The sequence below is a fragment of the Schistocerca cancellata genome, chromosome 6 (genome assembly GCF_023864275.1).
Source record: "Schistocerca cancellata isolate TAMUIC-IGC-003103 chromosome 6, iqSchCanc2.1, whole genome shotgun sequence".
Classification (NCBI taxonomy): domain Eukaryota; kingdom Metazoa; phylum Arthropoda; class Insecta; order Orthoptera; family Acrididae; genus Schistocerca; species Schistocerca cancellata.
In genome coordinates this window covers 361816165-361840972 of record NC_064631.1, presented here as the reverse complement: position 1 = coordinate 361840972, position 24808 = coordinate 361816165, and the positions used below count along the sequence as shown (strand labels likewise).

The 24808-nt window shown below is 37.3% G+C and overlaps 1 protein-coding gene and 1 long non-coding RNA gene across 3 annotated transcripts in view; both read right to left on the bottom strand.

The window, feature by feature from the left end:
* The window catches only part of LOC126190703 (elongation factor Ts, mitochondrial), an 86578-nt gene extending 65550 nt beyond the window's left edge, over positions 1–21028 (bottom strand). Inside the window, exon 1 of the mRNA XM_049931174.1 lies at positions 20729–21028. Coding sequence (XP_049787131.1) covers positions 20729–20905 — 177 coding nt within the window. The 5' untranslated portion in view covers positions 20906–21028. The remainder of the gene's footprint in view (positions 1–20728) is intronic.
* On the bottom strand, positions 3774–20668 carry LOC126190704 (uncharacterized). 2 transcript variants are annotated; one of them, XR_007538274.1, is made up of 3 exons: positions 20568–20668; positions 3980–4188; positions 3774–3895 (listed from the first exon to the last, which is right to left on the bottom strand). It is a non-coding gene; the product is annotated as an uncharacterized LOC126190704 (long non-coding RNA). The 2 variants fall into 2 exon arrangements; XR_007538275.1 differs by lacking the exon at positions 20568–20668 and adding an exon at positions 20447–20544.
* Positions 21029–24808: the final 3780 nt, after the last annotated feature.

Here is a 24808-nt window from a genome sequence, read left to right as displayed (position 1 = left end):
TTGATGCAAATCCCTGAAACAGGAAACCTTTTATTACCAAGTTTTATTCTTGATCTTGAACCATTATAAAAACTTTGGAAAGCCCTTATTAGAGTGTAACTTATATTTGCAATCTGTAGTATTTTCCAGAGCCTTTGTATAGGTACAGTATCACATGTCTTATGGAGGTCTACAAACATAAGATGGGTTCTTTTGCTGGTGTTTAATTTTTTCTCTATTACCTGTTTCAAACAAAACACATTGTTGGTGAAGGCCAACCAACTCTGAATCCTGGTTGCTCTTCTTCATCCCATCTTTGTATTCTGACTCCACTAGATCTCTGAGAATCCTTCCATATAAATGACTCATCGTACTTGTCACTGAAATGCATTTACATTTGTGTGCGAAACTTTAAAGACAAATATAACTTTTACGTGATGTGTCACTGCCAAATAACACAGATCGATGAAACTGGGACCATACACAGAAAAAACAGCTTACTACAGAAACAGAACTGAAACTTTTATTCAAAAACAAATTACAATGACAATATAGCGGAGACACTGAGTTGCAGATACACACAACAAAAAGACTCTCATGATTAAAGCTTTGGACCATTGGCCTTTGTCAATAACACACACACACACACACACACACACACACACACACACACACACTCACGCAAACTTGTGTGTGTGTGGGGGGCACGTATGTGTATCTATTGTTGACAAAGGCCAATGGCCAAAAGCTTTGATTGTGAGAGCCTTTTTGTTGTGCCTATCTGCGACTCAGAATCTCCACTATATGGCGTGTAGCAACTTTCCTTCTCATAATATTGTTGCATTCCACCCTGGATTTTCCATTGTTTGACAAATTACATTGAAGTCATTGTGATTTATGATGGTCCCCAGGACATTAAAAAAGGTAGGACACAGTTTTTAATAGGATGTGTGATCATCAAAGATGGCAATGCATGCTCTGCAACACGCTGCCATACTAGCCTCAAGGCAGGAGAGGAGTTCTTGTGCTAGAGTGTTCCATTCCTCTACCAATGCAGTTGACAACTGCTCAATGGTCGTAGGTGCATGTGGACATGCTGCAATACATCTTCCCAACACATCCCATACAGGCTTGATGGCATTTAAGTCAGGGGAATGGGTGGGCCAGTCCATTTACTGAACAACTTCTCATTCCAAGAGCTCTTCCACCTGTGCTGTTTGATGTGGCCACACACTGTAATCCATGAAAATTATGTTAGAGGCAAATGTATCACCGGAAAGGCACACATAGGGAAGGAGTACAATGTTACAATAATGCTGATTGGTAATGTTCAAAGATTTCGAGGTTTGTAAGCCCACGCATTTCTATACCTCCCTTCTAGAATGATCGAGTTTGACAATGTTTCTGCCATTTGCCGTATGAGGCAGTGCATTTTATATTCCTCATTTATCTTTTAGCACCTGATTGCTTGTCTTCTCATTCTCTTTGATTCCATATAGTTTCTTTTATCCTCTAGAGCCCTAAAGGTAGGTCTGAAGTCTGATTTGGTTGAAACTCAGTGCACAAATAACATGGACAAAATTAAGTAAACAATAGAAAAAAAAATATTTTCATTTTCATACACATTTTACAGTGGTATCATATGCGATACCAGCTGTCTATGTTGAAACAAAGTGATACATATAACCTTCACAACAACATTGTTCTTAACATATAAAATAATGCTGTTTTAGTGACAGAAACTTAACACAAGTTCAAATTAACTTCTTGTGAAAAAAGAGCAAAACAATTTCTGTCAGTTGTGAAGCATAAGAACACTTTACATGGTGCTGTACTGCCCCTACAAGTCCCTAATCTGCATTTTGACATATTTTTCTGTTCATTATCTGAGGCAGGTGCTTAGCATTTAACACCCTGAATTCTGCAGACGGTAAGGTCCTTGGTGGACCACCATCTCTGGTGGACCACCACCACCACCACCACCACCACCACCACCACCGTCGTCCTCATCGCCACCAGTGCTTGAAATTGAGTTTTGCACATATTCTGAAACTCCATAGAAAATTAGACTTTGGTCTACATCAAACTTTAAAAGTTGATGCTGCATTATGTTCTGCCATCTTATAAATTTATTATTTTACATTGCTTGCCTTCATTCTAGCCATGCTGCTGCAACAGGAAAGTCTGTGAAATAGTGGCTCACCTGAACCGTCCACTAATTGGATATTCCTTTCATTGAGTATTTTTCCACTACCATCGATCTGGGAGATCTACACCACCTATATATGTCAAACAATGGAAAATCCAGGATGGAATGTAACAATATTCTGAGAAGGAAAGTTGCTACTCACCATATAGTGGAGATGCTGAGTCACAGATAGGCACAACAAAAAGATTTTCACACTTAAACCATTTGGCCAATGGCCTTTGTCAACGACACACACACACACACACACACACACACACACACACACACACACACATGCAAACGCAACTGACACACATGACTGCAGTCTCAGGCAACTGAAACCACACTGCCATGTGGTGTGGCACTGCAGTGCAGTTTCAGTTGCCTGAGACTGCAGTAGTGTGTGTGAGTTGCGTTTGCGTGAGTGTGTGTGTGTGTGTGTGTGTGTGTGTGTGTGTGTGTGTGTGTGTGTGTGTGTGTCTATTGTTGACAAAGGCCATTGTCTATTGTTTAGAAAGGCCATTGGCCGAAAGCTTTAAGTGTGAGAATCTTTTTGTTGTGCCTATCTGCGACTCAGCGTCTCCACCTATATATGTGTTATATTTTGTAACTGCATTTGATCTAGAAGAACGGTGAATTTGGACACAAGAAGCAACATAAATAGGTTTATTATCAAAGCATTTGATTACATTTTCATCAGTCCTCACAATATGATCACATGAATCTCGACCCACCATTTTCAAATCTAAATCTCTCCTGAAACTCACACATTTTAAAAGATGACTAGCCACAATATCCCCACTGCTAAGATTGACCCATGAGTTAGAACAGTGTTCCTCAACCACGTCATGACACAATGCTGTGTTGTGCACATATATTAGGTGTGTCGTAAGGTTTTTAATGTCTTCTCATCTTCCACAGATAAAATATTTAGAACACAAGATAAAAAATGTATTGTATGTACTTCATGTGCATGCATTTTTTGCATCTATGAAAAGTATCACATGTAGGGGTTTTGGGGTGTCACGAAAGTTTGAAACATACTTTAGCATGCCTCAAAGGAAAAAATAGTTGAGAACTGCTGAGTTAGGATACTGTCTAGTGTGGGAACATATGTGGAGTACCTGCCAATGTACATAAGTGATCTAGTGGCAAGAAACCTGAAAGTTTCAGCACAGCATGCCCACCAATATCTAGGTTGTGTACATCATAGAGTCAAGAGGTATACTGTTGGATGTAGTTCTTCAAGCCAACTCAGTGAGGTCTGTCCCTGACAAACTACCTTGTTCTTCCTGGATTGTAGAAGATATCATCTTCTCATCTATACATATATTCTGAGATGCAATTCTTAGTCTGTCAAGGAGTGTCACACCTTTCAATAACTTTCACTTTATTTGGTTTTCTCTAACACAATCATGTCATCAACCAATTTCTGGTTATTTCTTTACAGGTACAGCCAATCCCTGCTAACTGCATCTGCCATCAATGGATATGTTCATCTTTTCCAACAGTCTCAATTTCGGGAATCCCAGTAATGCAATTAACATAATGAACCCCCCCCCCCCCAAAAAAAAAAAAAAAAAAAAAAAAAAAAAAAAAAAAAAAAAAAAAGAAAATCTTGTCATATCATCAAACAATGTCTGGTCAACACATTGCATGAAAAATATAAATTGTGACTTCACAGATGGAATGTCAGATGATGTAGTTTCTTGTGCTTCAGGTTTAAGCCTGGAAACAAAAGTAAAATATAACAAAGCTTTGTCAATTATATCTTAAATATAAAACAGAAGTCTGCTTCTAGAAACTGCTTACTCTGTCTTGTGTATCTATTTTGCACATCTGTCTTGGATTTCGCTCAAAAGCACCTTGCCAGCCTCTGAATCAAGACGATGACTCATTGGCAGCTGTTGTGTATCATCTCATAGCTATATCACCTTCATCTTATTCTTCAAATAACTCAAATTCAGAAACATTTGGGTTCTCCACTACCTATAGTTGCACTATTTCTTCATCAGCTATGACTACAGCAAAAACGGGAGTTACAGTGTTACTTATTTTTCTATTATTGTAATAAAATAAATGTCTGATATATGTACTTGTAAGGAAATAACATAATTTAATACAGAAAATGAAAGCTTACATAACAACAAATAGCAAAAAGTGAAAAACAAATAAACCCTACCACTATAACCAATTAAACAATGACAGGATTTGAACTAATACTTTCTTGAGGTACCAGGGATGATAGCTGCAAATAATAAGAACACTTTGAATCATTAAGGGCAGTCTGTAGGTAAAGATATTTATTTCTGTGACAGATGAAACTTTCGTTAATATTAACATGTTTCTAATTTGTGAATGTGAAAAAGAACATTTTAAGCTCTGACATGTTGCACACCACGGTAACATTCACTTTCAAGCTGTTGCCACTCGTAGATAGCACAAGGAAATTTTAACAAATGGCAAACAGAATATGTCAAGTGTATACTCTGTGATACTGACAGGTGTTCTCATTGCATCAGTTGAAAAATGTGTAAAAAAAATTGTAGATTGGAGGTATAATATACAATACCTATGGACATTAGAGGTTATCTGCCTCATCTTTAATAGCTAACCATTTTTGATATACATCCGTAATTCTGCATTCAGGCTGACTGGGCTACAATGGTAAAAGTCAAGCATGAGGGAAGAAATGCCTTTATTGCTCATATGACATGTTTTGGAATTTATCCATCACAAAAAAAAAAAATATTATTATAAAAAAGCAATACATGGCTATAGCATTCCACTTTGATTGAAAACACTGGCACATTATATATAGAGTTTCCAGTTGTATGTGAACAAACATTTGGAAACTACTGACACAATTCTGCAGAATGCAGACCAAGAAGACATTTTTGCCACCAGGTGGATATACAAAATGTACAATGGTGCTAAGGTGCATCAACCACTGTACATTTATTATACCTTGGTATCTGATGGCTGTAAACAAACGTTTTTAAAACATATATTTTTTAAACTAATGGTAATGATATTACAGTGATAAAAGGTTATAAAAAATATTTGTTAAATTTGGGAGCTTTTCGTGCCACCACACACTGTCAAAAGCTACTATCACAACAACTGTGTGATAATTTTCATTAAAATTAGGGCAGTCGATCTGTCGCACCCAAATCTGGTATCAGAAAGTATGCAATATGGGCTACTGCGCTTACCTGAATTAGAACAACAATTTTCTCCTAACGAGCAAAACCAGTTTTTTTAACGTATCATAGGAAGTATTTTAATATAAACAAATACCAGTCACTGGGGATTTCACATCATGTCCATATAACCAAGAAATATTATTTGGTACCACCTACTGTCAAATGTTGAAATCATGGTGTGTTGTGACACTTCACAAAAGTTATAATCTCAACGCAAAAAATACATAGTTTAATTGTAAATATAAAACCATACATTAAAACTTTAGTGGGAGGGGGGGGGGGATGGGAGGAGGAAACCAATATTTTATAAAACATAGTAAATATTATTTCAGTATACACAAATAGACAAAAATCAGTCTTGAGAAATTACACATAATCCTTAGAACACTAAGACATGTTACTTGGTGCTATACTCCACCAAGACCCCCCTCCCCCCAAATTTCTACTGTCTATGTCTTACATTATATGGTTTGACATGTACAATTACATTATGTATTTTATACTTTGAGTTTAAGTTTTGTAAAACAGCACAAGATGCTACGATTTTAATGTTTGACAGTACATGGAACCAAATAATATTTCTTAGTTATATGGACATGACAAGTGAACCCCCCCAACTGAGTTTTGTTTAGACTAAAATACTTTGTATTTTCACAACAACAACAAAAAAAGTAGTTGTGATATTTGATGCAAGTGCAGTAGCGCACACTGGATACTTAATGGTACCAGATTTGAGTCTGACAGACAAACTGTCGTTTTAATGAAATTATCATGTTGTTCTGCCCCTGTCTTGCACCTGTATAGTGGAAATGTTTGTACTATTATCTTACACTATAATTTTATGTTCCTTGCACAGTAGTTGTGATTGTAGCTTTTGACGATGTATGGTGCCACAAAAAGCTCCCAAATTTAACAAATATTTTGTGTGACCTTTTATCACTGTAATATAATTACCACTTTTATAAATAAAATATTTCTCTTAAATAATACAGTTAGCTCACAGCCATCAGACACATGGTATAATAAATGTATGGTTGTTGATGCGCCTTCCCGCCACCAAACATTCTGTAATGTCATCTGGTGGCAAAGATGTCTTCTTGGTCTGCACTCTGCAGAATAATTTCAGTAGTCTGCGAATGTTTGTTTCAAACACAACTGGAAATACTGTATCTACGTATAGCAATCATTCCTGGGTAGATGTATTACAGTTTGTGCCCAGTGTTTTTAATCAAAGTGCATTGCTATTGCCATGCATTGCTATGTTTTATAAAATATTTTTCTTCTTTTTGTAGATATCTAATGATGGATAAATTCCAACATGCATCATATGAGCAATAAGGTCATTCCTTGCTTGATGTTTGACTTTTAACTTGCCAACCTCCTGCATGACTTTATGTCACATTTTTGACAGACTTGTGTTTCCACTGCATTAATCCACCACAGTTTCTTACTTTGACTTCTACTATCTGTGCTAACATCTTCCTCTGCCACCATGTGAATAGTACTTGTCATGTTTTGATGCACTGCATATGCAGATTTATCTGTTCCACCGTGCTTCAGGTTGTATCTCTGCCGATAGGAGTTGTTGTTGTTGTTGTGGTCTTCAGTCCGGAGGAGTATTCATATGCTTTCAGGCCCCAGACTGTCTACATTGCAATGCTGATTCGTAATTTCTTCAATTTCTTTCTGTGTTTGTATCCCTCCCTGCTTCTGATGATTGTAAGGAAATGCTATTTTAACTACTGGTAATTAATCAGTTTCATATTCCATGAGTCATTTTGTGTGATAAATCATAATGACACGCAACTAGTCTTTTATATTCACATCACAAATTAATCTGTAAATACTGCTAAAAGGTGAGCATTTTTAATAGACCAACAGATGTGAGTTAGTAATTCCAACCCACAGCCTTTTACACATTACTATAATAGAATTCTAATACGAAATAGGAGGAGGTTAAGAGATCAGAAATTTTAGTTGCAGCATTCTGCACTGACATGAAAGAGGCTTTAAATGGGTAATGGTCTGAGCCACTTGTAACACCTCTATACACTAAAATATCATTAACCTGCATGCTAATGATCTGTTTTGTTATTAGGTGGTTAACGACAGATTTCAGACTTTTTAAATATACCTAAACTAAAAATGATAAACATGTGACAAATGCAGTCAGTCAAGGAAGTACCATTCATGCAAGGTGAGTGCGTCATATTTTCAGCACATATGAGGTGTGGCTAGAAAAAATCCGGACTAGTACTGGTGAAACAATAAAACGAATGCAATAAGGCTGAAAGTCGCGTGGCCTGTCACATGACTCTTGTTCTGCCTACTGCTCGAGTTTCATCTGCCTCCTGCACTCAGTCTGCCCGTGGCGTCTGTTTTAAGTAGTTGACGTTTTGTCTGTGCGTCGGAAAATGTTGAGTGTACAGAAAGAACAGCGTGTTAACATCAAATTTTGTTTCAAACTAGGAAAATCTGCAAGTGAAACGTTTGTAATGTTACAACAAGTGTACGGCGATGATTGTTTATCGCGAACACAAGTGTTTGAGTGGTTTAAATGATTTAAAGATGGCCGTGAAGACACCAGTGATGACACTCGCACTGGCAGACCATTGTCAGCAAAAACTGATGCAAACATTGAAAAAATCAGTAAACTTGTTCGACAAGATCGCCGTTTAACAATCAGAGCAGTGTCTGAGTTAACAGGAGTTGACAAGGAAAGTGTTAGGCAGATTCTTCATGAAAGTTTCAACATGAACAAAGTGTGTTCAAAAATGGTTCCAAAGTGTCTCACAATTGAACAGAAGGAACGCCGAAGAATGATTTGTTCTGACATCCTGGAAAACATTGAAAGTGATCCCACCTTCTTACAAAATGTTATTACTTGCGATGAATCGTGGTTTTTTACTTACAATCCCGAAACTAAACGCCAATCGATGCATTGGAAAACTCCTGGTTCTCCACGACAAAAAAAAGCACGAATGTCAAAATCGAAATTCAAGGCAATGATGATTGTTTTTTTTGACATCAAACGGATTGTGCACATTGATTGGGTACCAGAGGGACAAACAGTGAATCAGCATTACTACATTAGCGTCCTGGCTACCCTACGTGAGCGAGTACGGAGAAAACGGAACGATTTGTGGAGGAAAAAGTCATGGATCCTTCACCAAGACAATGCCCCAGCTTACAGTGCGTTGTCAGTGAAGACGTTTTTGGCAAAACACAACATTCCCATCTTAGATCATCCACCCTACTCACCTGATTTGGCCCCCTGTGACTTTTTTCTTTTTCCTAAAGTCAAGTCAGCTTTGAAAGGAACTAGATTTGAGACTGTTGAAGCAGTAAAAGAAAAAGCGATGGAAGTAATGTATGGACTTACCGAAAATGATCTGCAGCATTGCTAAGAACACTTGAAAATTCGTATGGAGCGGTGTAGAGACCGAGGAGGAGACTACATTGAAGGAGATAACATGAAATTGTAAATAATTGTAAATAAATGTTTTTTCCAGCATCAGCCCGGTTTTTTTCTAGCTGCACCTCGTATATGTACAGAGGTTACGAGCTTGTCCTTCCACTGATCGATTCCTACCTTGACACAATGATGTTTTGCCGATATCTGCCTTATACTGTAATCAGCAGAGCAGCAGAGAAAACAAATTAATATTCTAGCAGGATATGTAGGTGAATGATACCAGCTGACGTGTTCATAAAAAAAAGTTAAAATGTCTAGGTTACTTAAACACTAGCACGAAGCAAACATCATCATCATCATCCGTTATCTGCTATATTAGCAGGTCCTTTGCCTCTCCATTTTCTGCAATCCATTGCTTCCTTCTTGAGGCTGCTGTATGTTGTACCGTCCATCATTTCAGCCAGTATCTGGAATCTCTTCCTTCCTCGCTTCCTTTTCCCTTCTACATAATCTTCTAAAACTGCTTTTATCAGTCTGTCATTCTTTCTTAATATATGCCCAATCCAATTTCTTTTTCTTCTCTTTATTACATCTAGTAACTGTCTTTTCTCTCCCACTCTTCTCAGTACCTCTTCATTTTTTACTCTGTCCATCCAACTTATTCTTTCCATCTTCCGCCATGTCCAGATCTCAAAAGCCTCCAGCCTTTCTCTGTCTTTTTTCCTCATAGTCCATGTTTCAGCGCCATATAGAAGAACACTCCATACAAGACATTTTATGAGTCTCTTTCTGAGTTCTCTGTCCAGACCGCTGCAGAAGATTCTCCTTTTCTTATAAAACACCTCTTTTGCCATTGCTATCCTTGTTTTAATTTCTGTGGTGCACTTCCAGTCGGTGTCTATCCTGCTTCCAAGATACTTAAAATTTTGCACCTGTTCTAGCGTTTCTCCATTCAGCACAATTTTTATTTCCTCCTATTGCCAATACTTTTGTTTTATTTGTGTTAATTTTCATTCCATATTTTTTTCCGTTAGTTGCAATGGTGTCCACCAAATCCTGTAATTCTTTTTCCCCTGTGGCTAGAAGGACCATGTCATCAGCAAATCTCAAGCACCCTACTCTTCTTCCTCCAATTTCTACTCCTTTGTCATCTAATGAGCATTGGTCAATCATATTTTCCAAGTACAGGTTGAAAAGAGTAGGTGATAAACAGCATCCTTGTCTTACTCCTTTCCCTAGTCTGATCCAGTTTGTACTTTCTCCTCTCACTTTAAAACTGAAACTTTTTGATTAAGGTATAATGAGTTTATAAGTCTTCTGGTTTTCCAGTCCACTCTCTTTTCCCTCATAATAGTCGCCAGCTTGTCCCAAACCACATTGTCAAATGCCTTTTCTAAATCGATGAAGGTATAGGTCTCTTCCTTTTTCAATAAACCTTTCTCCCAAGATTTGTAGGAGCCCTATTGCATCTCTAGTGCCCGTATTCCGTCTAAAGCCAAACTGCTCCTCGCCGAGATTCTCCTCTATTACTTTTTCAAGTCTTTTATTAATTATTCTTAACATCACTTTGGCTGCATGTGAAATGAGGCTGATTGTCCTGTGCTCGCTGCATTTCTTGGTTCCTTGTTTTTTCGGTAATGGAATCATTACTGTTGTCAAAAAGTCCTCAGGCCATTCACCACTGTCATATATTTTATTACATATCCTCAATATTTCTCTTATTCCATTGTGGTTCAAGCATTTTAGTATTTCTCCCGGTATTGTATCTGTACCTACTGCTTTGCCATTTTTCATTGCAGCAATGGCAGACTTTACTTCTTCCATTATGATGGTCGGTCCTTTCTCTTCATCACTTACACTGTTGTGTGATTCAAGTTCCAGAGTTTCTGGTTTGCTATTTGTGTCATATAGCTCTTTTATATATTCTTCCCATCTCTGGAGGACATCGTCACGATCTTTGTACACTACCTCTACGTCTTTACTCAAAATTTCCATAGTAGCACTTCCTGCCCTGTTTTGTTCCCATGTCATAGTCTTTACTCTGTTGTATAGTAAGTCGTATCTTCCCTTCCTGTCCAGTTCTTCAATTTCATCGCATTCCTCTTTTAGCCATTTTTTCCTAGCCTGCTCTGTTTCTCTTCGCAGTTTGTTATTTAACCTTTGGTATATCTTTCTTGCATCTTCAGTGTTCTTGTTTATCAATTTACTTCTCTCCTCCATCTTGGAAACCATTTCTTGTGTGACCCATGGTTTTTTTGACCTTTTCCCTTTTACATATACTATATTTTGCTGTCCTGCTTTAATGATTCCTTCTTTCAGCATATTCCAGTACTCGTTGGCATTATCAGCAAACATACACAACTATAAACAAACTGTCATAACTTTTCTTACAATAACCATGAAAGGTTAAGCAATATCAAGAAGATTTATGTGGAAAAAATACTATTGGGAAAAAAAATCATGTGCATTACTTGATGTCTCGGCAATGATACAACTTGGCTTTGACATCAGACAGCTGCACACACTTTTGAATCAAGAAATTACCTAAAAAAAAGAAGGTTGATGAATAATTTTGTAATGTGTGAGATACAGACAGATGACTCGGTGCACCTTAGATGCAACCTGTTTTTCTGAGGAATACTGCATGTCTACTTAAGGGTGTCAGAACTATCATTAGTCTTTTCAAATTTCCATATCATTCACACGAACACAAATGTGGTACAAAAACTGAGTAAGATCTGAGTTTCTTTGTGAAATGTTAGGGACGGACCCACTTACACCAAAAGTGCATTAAAATTTATATGTCTGGTAATATCAGTCAAAGCACTGCTCCTCTGTGGTACATAGGACAACAATGCATCTCTTTTGCAGAGGCCATGGGAGGACAGCTTTAGGAAACAATGAGAGGTGAAAAAGAAGCAATATTATTTCCAGCACCAAAACTGAACCTATTCAATATTCTTTACAGGTTATTCATGGTTATATTGAATCAAGACAGAGTTCCCTAAGTTGCTGCACTCACTATCAAAGCCGCTTATCTTTTTCTTTTTTGGAATGAAGGTTGTGGCAACACCGCTCTGCCCAAGGTCTGTATTTGGAAGTTGTCAATACTAGTTGTGACTTGGCAAAATTACAGTTATTATTTTGTGTAGTTTAGTTTTTTGCAGGTCCTTTGGATCATATTTGTGACGGCTCACTAATGTGTCAATAGCTTTACAAATAATACATTTTCTTAAAGAAAACATTGATACATTTTTCCATTTACATAACTGGATTTATATTTAATCGACAACATTTCATAAATGTAATCCAACCACACGCGTACTATCTACCCATAAATTCATCAACAGAGTAAGGAGAACTCTCAAACACAAATGACTATAAATGGTTTTTAAAACTTTTGTTATCTGCCATCACCTCTAATTTACAAGGGAGGTGGTGAAATACTTTTATGGTTGCATATTTTCCTTCTTTCTGTGCAAAAGTAAGCAAGCAATGCTGTTTTTCTAAGTCACCTGTCTTCTGACTGGTTTGACACGACCCACCATGAATTTCTCTCCTGTGCCAGCCTTTTCACCTTGGAGTAGCACCTGCAACCTACATCCTCATTTATCTGCTGGATGTATTTCGGTCTCTGTCTTCTCCCACAGTTTTTACTATATACAACCCTTTCTAGTACCATGGAAGTTATTCCCCAATGTCTTAACACATGTCCTATCAGCCTGTCCCTTCTTCTTGCCCGTGTCTTCCCTGTATTCCTTTCCTCACTATGCAGAGAACCTCTTCATTCCTTAACTAATCAGTACAGCTATTTTTAACATTCTTCTGGAGCACCACTTCTCAAATGCTTTAATTTTATCCTGTTCCAGTTTTCTAACAGCCCATGTTTCACTGCCATACAATGTTGTGCTCCAAATATACATTCTCAGAGATTTCTTTTTCAAATTAAGACCTATGTTTGATACTAGTAGACTTCTCTTGGTCAGAAATGCCCTTTTTGCCTGTAATGTTTGCTTTTTATGTCATCCTTGCTCTGTCCATCATGCAATATTTTGCTGCCTAGATAGCAGGATTCGTTGATGTCGTCTTGCAGTTCTCATTTCTGCTACTTCTCATTACTTTCATCTTTCTTCAGTCTCCTCTCAATTCATTTTCTGTATCCATTAGAATGTTCATTTCCTTCAACAGACCGTGTAATTCTTCTTCACTTTCACAGATGATAGCAATGTCATCAGTGAACCTTATCATTGGTACATTTTTCACCCTGAATTTTAATCCTGCACTTGAATTTTCCTTTTATTTCCATCACTGCTTCTTCGATGTATGGACTCAACAATAGGGGCGAAAGATTATTTCCCTGTCTTACACCCTTTTTAATCTGTGCCCTTCATTCTTGGTTTCCCACTCTTATTGTTCCCTCTTGCTCCTTGTACATATTATATGTTACCTGTCCTTCCCTATAGCTTACTCCTACTTTATTTAGATTTAAAACATCTTGCACCACTTTACACTGACTGCCAATTTTCCTGGTTGACAAATGCTATGATCAGGTCATGATTTTACATCAGTCTTGCTTCTGTTATAAAGTGCAAAGCCAGAATTGCCAGCCTGATGCATTTATTTTTCCTAAGCCTAGCTGACTGTCATGTAACTGATCCTCAATTTTCTTTTCTATTCTGCTGTTTATTATTCTTATCAGCAACTTGGATGCATAAGCTGTTAAGCTGATTGTGCGATAGTTCTTGCACTTGTCAGCTCTTGAAATCTTCAAAAGTGTGTGGATGGTATTTTTTTGAAAATCTGATAGAGGTATCACCAGTTTCATACATTCTACACACCAACATGAATAGTTGTTTTGTTGCCACTTCCCCCAATGATTTTAGAATTCCAATTAAATGTTAACTATTCCTTTTGCCTAGTTTGATCTTAAGCCCTTCAAAGCTCTTTTAAGTTCTGGCTCTAATACTGAATCCCCTACCTATTTTCTATGGACTCTTCTTTCTTTGTCTGCCACACCATCAGACAATTCCTCCCCATCATAGAGGCATTCAACGTACTCTTTTCATCTATCCGCTCTCTCCTCTGCATTTAAAAGCGGAATTTCCACTGCACTCTTAATGTTACCACCCTTGCTTTTAATTTCACTGATTTTGTCTTTCCTCTATGCTGAGTCAGTCCTTCTGACAACGATTTCTTTTTCGATTTCTTCACATTTTTCATGCAGCCATTTCACCTTAACTTCCCTGAACTTCCTAATTATTTCATTGCTCAGCTGAAGTATTTATTCTGTTACCCATGGTTTCCTCACAGTTATCTCCCTTGTACCTATATTTTTCTTTCCAACTTCTGTGATTGCCCTTTTTAGAGAAATCCATTCCTCTGCAACTGAACTGCAAACTGAGATTTTCATTACCACAGTATCGACAGCCTCAAAGAACTTCCAGCATCTCTCTTCATTCCTTAGTATTTCCATATTCCACTTCTTTGCTCTTTGTTCCTCCCTGAGACTAGTCTCTTACACTGTAACCTACTCTTCATCATTACTAAGTTGTGAGCTAAGTTTACATCTGCTCTCGGGTACGCTTTACAATCCAATATCTGATTTTGGAATCTCTACCTCACCATGATGTATGTAATCTAACTGAATGTATGTAATCTAACTGAAATCTTCAAGTATCTCCACCTTTTCCAAGTATAACTCCTCCTCTTGTGGTTCTTGAACAGAGTAGGCCCTATACACTATTACTAACTGAAACTTATTGCAGATCTCATTTAGCCTGCCTCCTCTCTCATTCCTACTACTAAGCTCATATTCTTCCACAATTCTTTCTTCTATACCTTCCCCTACAACTGCATTCCAATCCCCTCCATGACTATTAGGTTTCCATCTCCCACTGTGTACTAAATTACCCATTCAATAGCCTTGTATACTTTCTCTCTCTTCATCTTCTACTTGTGATGTCTACACACTACTGCTGACGGTGTAGTGTCTGCTGTCGATTCTGATGAGACAACCCTATCACTGAACTATTCACTGCAACTCACTCTCTGATAATACCTTCCTATTCATAACAAATCCTACTCCTGTACACCTGTTTCTGCTGCTGCTGATATGACTCTATACTCATCTGACCAGAAATCCTTGTCCTCTTTCCATTTCACGTCACTGACTTCCACTATATCTAGATTGAGCTCTTGCATTTTCTTTGTCAGATTTTCTAGCTTCCCTACCATATTTAAACTTCAGACATTCCACTCCCTGAGTCACAGAATGTTATCCTTTCATTGGGTTCATTGGTTATTTGATCTTTTTCTCATGGTCACCTCTTCCTTGGCAGTCCCCTCCAATAACAGCCGAACAGTTCAAAGAAAATTTGAATCTCATTACAAATAAGTACCCCACTCATACAGTTTTAATTGGTGGAGACTTCAATCTACCCTCGATTTGTTGGCGAAAATACATGTTCAAAGCCGGTGGTAGACAGAAAACATCTTCTGAAATTGTACTAAATGCTTTCTCCGAGAATTACTTTGAACAATTAGTTCATGAGCCCACACGAACTGTAAATGGTTGCAAAAACACACTTGACCTCTTAGCCACAAATAATCCTGGACTAATAGAGTGTGTCATGATGGATACATGGATTGCAGCGAGGCTCAAAACCATATCAACCAAAACTACTAAAAATAAATGCAAAATATATCTATTTAAAACAGCAGATAAAAATTCGATTGATGCCTTCCTAAGAGAGAGTCTCCAATCCTTCCAAGATAATTATGTAAGTGTAGACCAGATACGGCTCAAATTCACAGATACAGTATCAACAGCAACAGACAGATTCATACCGTGTAAGTTAATAAGAGACGAGACTGATCCACCATGGTACAGAAAACACGCCAGAACACTGTTGCAGAAGCAATGAAAAAAGCATGCCAAATTCAGAAGAACGCAAAATCCCCAATACTGGCTAAGTTTTACGGAAGCTCAAAGTTTAGTGCGGATGTCAATGCGAGATGCTTTTAATAGTTTCCATAATGATACATTGCCTCAAAATATGGTAGAAAACCCAAAGAGACTCTGGTCGTATGTAAAGTACACCAGTGGCAAAAAACAGTCAATACCGCCAATGCGCGACTGCGATGGAAATGTTGCTGATGATGGTCCCACTAAAGCGGAGTTACTAAATACAGTTTTCTGTAATTCCTTCACGAAAGAAGACGAAGTAAATATTACAGAATTCAAAACCAGAACAGCTGTTAGCATGAGTGACATAAAAGTGGATAAATTAGGTGTTGCGAAACAACTCAAATCACTTAAGAAAGGCAAGTCTTCAGGTCCAGATGGTATACCAATCAGGTTCCTTTCAAAGTAAGCAGACACAATAGCGCCTTTCTTAGCAATCATATACAACCGCTCACTTGACGAAAGGTCTGTTCCTAAAGACTGGAAAGTAACACAGGTCACACCAATATTCAAGAAAGGAAATAGAAGTAACCCATTGAATTACAGACCCATATCACTGACCTCAATTAGAAGTAGGATTTTGGAGCATATACTGTACTCAAACATTATGAATCACCCTGAAGAAACTGACTTATTGATACATAACCAACACGGAATCAGAAAATCTCATTTCTTGTGCAACAAAGCTAGCTCTTTATTCTTATGAAGTAATGAGTGCTGTCGACAAGAGATCTCAGATCGATTCCATATTCCTAGATTTCCAGAAGGCTTTTGATACCATTCCTGACAAGCGACTATTAATCAAATTGCGTGCATATGGAGTATTGTCTCAGTTGTGTGACTGGATTCGTAATTTCCTCTCAGAGAGGTCACAGTTCGTAGTGATAGATAGATGGTAAATCATCGAGTAGAACAGAAGAGATATCGGGCATTCCGCAAAGTAGTGTCATAGGCGCTCTGCTGTTCCTGATTTACACAGATGATCTCGGTGATAATCTGAATAGATGATCTCCGTGATAATCTGAGCAGCCCCCTTAGATTGTTTGCAGATGATGCTGTAATTTAGTGTTTAGTAAAATCATCAGATGATCAATTCCAATTACAAAATGATCTAGAGAGTTTCTGTATAGTGCGAAAAGTGGCAATTGGCACTAAACAAAGAAAAGTGCAAGGTCATCCACATGGGTACTAAAAGAAATCCGATAAATTTTGGGTATACGATAAATCGCACAAATCTAAGGGATTACATTTACGAGCAACTTAAATTGACCACATAGATAATATTGTGGGGAAAGCGAAACAAAGACTGCGCTTCGTTGGCAGAACACTTAGAAGACGTGACAAACCCACAAAAGAGACAGCCTACATTACACTTGTCCGTCCTCTGCTGGAGTATTGCTGCGTGGTGTGGGATCCTTGCCAGGTGGGATTGACGGAGGACATTGAAAAAGTGCAAAGAAGGGCAGCCCGTTTCGTGTTATTGCACAATAGGGGTGAGAGTGTCACTGATATGATACGTGAGTTGGGGTGGATATCACTGAAACAAATGCGGTTTCTTTTTTTTTTTTTGCAGCGAGATCTATTTACGAAATTTCAATCACCAACTTTCTCCTCCGAATGTGAAAATATTTTGTTGACACCCACCTACATATGGAGAAATGATCATCATAATAAAATATGAGAAATCAGAGCTCGAACGGAAAGATTTAGGTGTTGCTTTTTCCCACATGCCATTCAAGAGTGGAATGGTAGAGAAGTAGTATGAAAATGGTTCGACACTTAAGTGTGAATTGCAGAGTAACCATGTAGATGTAGATGGGGGAATAGTCTGGAAAAAGCCAATGGAGAGATTGTCATGACACTTTTTCAATTACAGACAACATATCCTGTGGATACACATTATGTGTCTTTAATGCATTGCTTTCAGTTGCCTTCTGCATCCTTATATCATTTGATCACTGCCAATTTTTCTGCTGTTTTAGGGGCAGTTTCCCACCCCAAGGGCTAGAGAGTGCCCTGAACCTCTGCCAGCTCTTCCGCCCTCTTTGACAAGGTCGTTGGCAGAATGAAGTTGACTTGTTACACCCAAAAGTATTCAGCTGACGTCACTAATTTTTATTCAAAATTTATGCAGCTGCAGAGTTCGCACCTGGTACAGAGGACTTTTAATTACTACTCAAAGATGGGTGCAACCCAAGCAGTGGAAAGTGATGGGTATTTTTGCTCCTAATGATATATTTAAGTATGATACTATTGTTTTGATTGTTATTGCAAACATCTTGCAAACTTTTGGACCTGTTTTTCCCTCTACATTCTAGATTCCTAGGTCACAATGCAGTGAATCACATAGTCAGTCTGTGGCTCTCTTGTTTTGCACTTGCACTGTTGACATGCCTGCTTGTGTTCCTGCTGTTTTACAAAAAGAATTGTGCAAAGCATTTTTATATTTACATGAGTATTTGGTGTGAAAAATGTACTCTACCAATTCCCTGATTTGGTAATTAAATCAGCTGTTGACATGCTCACACTTCACACCAAGTGCTACCAACACTAACTACACAAAGGACATAAGTTCAACACTGCCTCTATTCTAGACTGTTTTAGAGTATAGGCCTACCTCACAACACAAATGTTTGGAGAAGTCAGTATTGAGATGAGAGAAATATCTATCAATACTGTGGCCACAGGGAAAGATATAATGTTGTCGATTGAGACTCATGGAGAAACTGGTCATGGTTGATATAAACTTATGATGATTACATCATAAATTTCAGTGCCATACCTGTATTAACTCTAGAGAGGTGCCACTACTCTCGTTTATTGATTAAATAAACAAGCATAACAATAGCTCAAGCAAGATAGAAAAAGCCTCAGAATGGATGGAGACTTGTTTCCTTCTTGCTTCAATGTTCTGTCACAGGTAGCAAGCCAAAAAACCATGGCAGCATTGCTATCTGATTTCCAGGAAAACTGTCACATGCATCTACAAAATGTATATCCTAATTTTATGGTTAAAGAGGACTGTTCATTATAAGTTGTCGGCTGGCAGTCGCATAGGAAATATGCCTCAAATGCCGTAAACAAGGCGACTGTAAAGTGACATCAGTGGTAATTTTTACAAACAGGCTAACTTACAGGTCAGTCTGTCATCACAACCAGGTATGGTTGTTGTTGTTGTCCCCCCCCCCCCCCCCCCCCGACACATTCATTGGCTTTTCCAACCAACAACAAACCTGTGAATACATGGACTTCAATTACTTATCAGTTCCACAAAACATTTATGATTTATGTTTTTACTCTTTTCATTGTATCCAAGTGACAGGCAGAAGCTGCTAGTGTCATAAGATCGCCTGTGAAGTTTCGAAAGATGGCATTTTAATTTAACACTGTTTTGTCATGAGTATGATTAAAAAGATGTTATTCTGATCAAATTACTTTACAAAGGGTCATAGTTTTGACAGTCTAATATATTGATAGTTACTGGTGATTCTTCTTTCATATGCAAGGAATTCATCTCATGTAGCTACATTTATGTTCAATTTTAGTTGGATAAGCTTGCTTGCAAAACAGATAAAAACATAGAACAGTCAATTACTCAATAACACTTACTACCACTTATGGATACTTACTTCATGAATTAAGTTATCAAAAGAGACACAGATTGATCAAAGACACAGGTATCTGCTTGTGAAGCAGCTTCATGTCCATTGTACTTATCTCTTCTTTCACCATTTAATATAAGGGTCTAAGATATGTCAAACACAGCGATATGTACACAAAGCTATAGCAGATTGGTCAAGGATGGAGCAAGACATCAACCATGGCCTTTACATGCAACCAAAAGGACCTCTACCAACCATGAAAAACTCTCGAATATGAACTCAGTGCTTTAAAACTGCTCCACAACACAGATTGGTATTTTCATTGTACACATAACAATTGGTACCACACATAGCCATAGCACACACAGCCTATCCAGGAACTACAAATGGCTGTATGAAACAGGATGATGGTGATAATATGCCTTGAACATTATGTACTGGTATATAAGGCATTTGACTACATACATCATAGCTTCTTAGGTCCCCTGTTGAGCTCTGTGGGCTACAGTATAGCATGTGACATATCCGTAGGATACGCAAGTATCACATGTTCCTATCTTACTGATTTTCCACAGCATGATCATCTTTTAATCACCTTTGAAGTTGTTTGCTTTTTAGATACTGTCTTTCTATGTTATGTGTCTAGAGGCTAGTACAATGTTATTTAATTTCTCTGGAAAAAAGTAACTCTTGGCTTACTTCAGATATGCTTTTGCCACTATAAAGCAAATATTTATTGGAAAAAGAATGAGACAAGTAAGTGCCTTTTGAACGGGTATCTTAAGCTATATCTCAATCTATATTCTACATATGGTTTACAATTTTATTCATCAATGTTAACGACTTGACAGGCAATATAATTGAATATTCAAACGCAATCTAACGGCTTGTATCACCGCCTACTAAGTAATAATGAGACGAAAAATTTTCCAGCATTCTGCAAGTCAGAAAATCAAGAAGTTCTGTATCCTTTCTGCAAACGACTCCAAGCAATTTGGGAAAAACAGCATGACGACACAGACAGTAAATGACACAGGGGCAGTCAAATTATTAAACTCAAACGACTTTATTGAAAATGTTAAACCATGTTACCTGATTTTATAACCTGATTGCGACTTAGACAATATATGAAGACGGAATGAAATTACAACTCGGCATTGATATTTGGATTCATCTATACCAGATCCTGTTATTCGCTTACTACGTTACAAACCTGCGAAGCAGCTAGGGACGCAACGCCTACGTTAATATTTACAAACTCCGACAATGACCGAATGACGTCAACCCCACAATTACTCTCTATAGAGCTTACATTTTAACCTACGTGTGGGCCGTAATCGTGTGGTGCTGCTCAGTAGTTACTAATATACTTACCTCTTCGATGTTGTTGTTATGGAGTTCCAGAGCCTTTTTACAATTGGCGAACGTATAACCTGTTTTCTTCCTCAATTTAGCTAATAAAGTTTTGTTTGTCGAGCTCCAACATGAGTTGCCGGTACTTAACGATCGAGTCATAATATTAAACATCATTTTTAAATCTTTTATTTGCATTGTTCAACAAATCGTCTCATTAAAATAGGCTGAAGTACAATGAGTGCTTAACACGCTGTTTAGACTGCAGACGTAAACATTAAATAAACATAAACATGCTCATTGCTCATACTGCCCATACATCCAAAGGTATTATTTTTACGAGCGGGTATATGTCATCTTTGAGAAAATTGTACCCGCGACAAATTAAAAATGTACGCATCACCGACGTAGGGAAGATACGTTATGTAGTTCAAAAAAGAAGAAGATGTCAACGTAGGTACGGTTCTAAGTTTCATTTAGTATATTACGTGTAATTTTTACCTCTTCTTTCCCAGGTATTGCTCGATTTCTGATGCTAGTTCGGAAAATAATTAGTCTAATAGTCAATATTTATAGCGGTCCTTTGAAAATATCTTTTTTTCCGTTAACGTGTTAAATACAGACGGAAATATCGTAGATGATCAACGTGTTTTTTAATATACAAGGAACAGCGGAAAATTACTGTAACTGTGGCCAACAATATGCATCATTAGAGAAAATATGTAGAATATTTCAAATATGTTACGGTATTTTAGAATAGAAGTCTTGAACACTTGATTCAAGTATACTCACGTCCTAAAAACATTACAGTAACTATTTAAGAAAATTAATTCAATTGAAGTCCATCTCCAGAAATAATACTCTTGCCTTGCAACAGTTTTGGTAACAGTTATATCATGCTCCCATTTTTTTTTTTGTATTTTCTTGCTACTAGACAGTTTGTCACTACAACCAAGAATTCTGGCGTGGCCGAGGCACACTCTCACACTTGAACCAAACTATTTGGTATGATGAATGACAGTTTTCTCTAAACATGACGAGAATCCTACGAACCATGGATGAAGGGAAACACGCAGATTTCATATTAGCAGATTTATGGAAAGCATTTGACATAGTGTCACACTACAGACATTTAACAAATGTCTGAGCTTACAGTATAGGATCTCAGATAGATGAGTGGATCGATGACTTTTTAGTTAACAGAACCCAGTTCCTTGATGGCGATTCTTCATTAGAGACAGAAATATCATTGGGAGTGCCTCAGGGAAGTGTGGAAGGATCGCTGTTGTTCTTTCTATAAATAAATAATCTGTTTGAGAGGGTGAATAGCAACTTGCGACTATTTGCTGATAATGATGTAGCGTACGGGAAAGTGTCTTGTGACTGTAGGACACTGGACGGCTTCAATAGAATTTCTATTTGGTATGACGAATGACAACTTGCTCTAAATGCGAAAAAATGTACATTAAAGCAGATGAGTATGGAAAACCCCCCTTAATGTTTGGTTACAGCATTACCAGTGCACTGCTTGATACATGCTTGTCAGTTAAGTATCTAGGTTTAATGTTGCAAAGTGGCATGAAATGGAATGAACCCATATGGTTGCTTAATGGAATCTAAATGGTTGACTGTGGTTTATGGGAAGAATTCTAGGAAATGTAGCTCATCTATAAAGGACCACAAACACAAGACTTCTGTGACCCATTTTTGAGTAGCCTACTGTTCGATTGTTTAGGAAACTCACCAGATTGAATTATGAAGACACTGAAGCAATTCAGAGGCATGATGATAGATTTGTTACTGATAGTTTGATCAACGATTTGTTATTACAGAAATAAAATGTGAATTCAAATGAGAATCCCTGGTTGGTGGGAGACGATTCTTTCTGTGTAACACTATTGAGAAGGTATAGAAAAATGGGAATTGCAACAGACTGCAGAACAATCCTAATGTCACCAACCTGCATCTCAGGACTCCAAAGACAACATGAGAGAAGTCAGTGCATGTACAGAGGCATATAGTTACTCAGTTAGCTGTTAATTAGTTATGTATTCCATTGATCAGTCTCATGGTAACTGTTAAGTGTTATGACGTGGAAAGTGTCAGGTGCATCAGAAATGCACATGTGAATCAAGGTTTTCATACTATTGTTTAAAATTTTTTTAAGCTATAATTTTTTATTACCTACCCCATTCCCTTAAGTGAAACAAAATGCATATATTATACAGTGGATGTATGTATTTCTTTTCAAGAATTCATTTATGGCATAGAAGGAGTTGTCAAGGAAATATGATTTCAGGTTATTTGGAAGCTATTACTGCTGTCTGCCAGACATTTTATTTCATCTGGTAATTTATCGAAAAGATTTGCATCAGCATGTTTTACCCCTTTCTTTGCCAAATATAGGTTAAGTAGGCGATAGTGTAAGTCTTTCTTTCTTCCTGCAAGGCTGTTGAAAGAATTCATAACCTTTTAAACAGATGCCTACAAGATGTGTGACTATGAGCCCCACACATTATTCTAACCACTTTGTTTTGAGCAGTGAATGCTTTTTGCCTAAGTGTTGAGTTACTGCAAAATTTTATTCCGTATGACATCAGAGAGCAAACATATGCAAAGTATGTTACCTTACTAATTTCTGTATCCTCAAAATTGGCAATTATTCTGATTGCAAATGTTGCTGAACCTAGTCGCTATAGGAGATCCAAAATATGAATTTTCCAGTTAAGATTCTCATCTATATCTAAACCCAAAAACTTAGTATACTCTACCCTGGCTACTGACTTCTGTTCATGTTTTATATTTATTGACGGAGCTGTACTCCTTGCAGCGAAAAATGGGGTGTACTATGTTTTTTCAAAGTTCAGAGCAAACCCATTTGCAGAAAAACCAATTAATATCTTTTCCAAAGACAGTATTTGTATCATTTTATATTGGGATTTCTTTTGTTGGATTAATAATGATGCTTGTATCATCAGCAAATAGTGTCAGTTTAGCTTCTTGTTTCAGATAAGAAGGGAGGTCATTCACATATATCAAGAACAGAAGGCGACCCATGATTGAACCCTGTGGAACACCTAATGTAATTTCACCCCAGTTAGGTGAAGTGGCAAACTTCCTTAAATCACTTAAACCATATAAAGAAACTTTTTGCTTCCTGTTTTGTAGATATGACTCAAATCATTCATATACTGTTCCATTTATACCATATATAGTATTGTAATTTCTGTAACATAATGTCATGATACACACAATGAAATGCTTTGGACAAGTCACAGAAAATTCCTGTTGGTGACATTTTACTATTTAAAGACTCTATTATGGGGACAATGAAATGTATATTGCTGTCTCAGTGGAACAGTATTTTTGAAATCCAAACTGTGATTTACTAAGTATCCCATTACTATTGGGTATGGGTAGTATGATGCACTCTTGATAAATTACTTTCTTGACAATTTTTGAAAATGCTGTAAGCAGGGATAGTGGGCAGTAATTATTGACGTCTGTGTTGTCCCCTTTTTTGAAGAGAGGCTTTACAATGGCATATTTTAACCTGTCTGGGAAAATACTTTGAGTTAGTGAAGCATTGTAGATGTGACTCAGAACATCAGCTGTAACTGCTCCACATTGTTTTAATATCTTGTTAGAGATGTCAAGTACTCCAAGAGAACATTTATTTTTCGAAGATTTAATGATGGTCCTTATTTCACAAGAGGTTGTTAGGTGAAAATTAATCTGACTAAGATTTGGCAAAACTGACTCCTCCATGTACTGCTGGGCTATTTCTTTTGAATTATTCTCACCAATTTTTTCACCTAAATGGTTGTTAAAAACATTAGCTACTTGTGTACTGTTGGTTAATATGGTCTCATTCTCTTTAATAGTAATACTACCTACCCCAGTGGTTACTTTTCCTGTCACCCTTCTAACAACATTCCATAGTGATTTGATTTTATTGCCTGAGTTGTTAATTTCATCTCTAACATACATATTTCTTGATTTTCTGACAACTTTTCTCAGTATGTTACAATAATTTTTATAGTGTAAAATTACTTCTGGATCTTTACTAATTCTTGCTGTCTCATACAGTTTTGTTTTCTT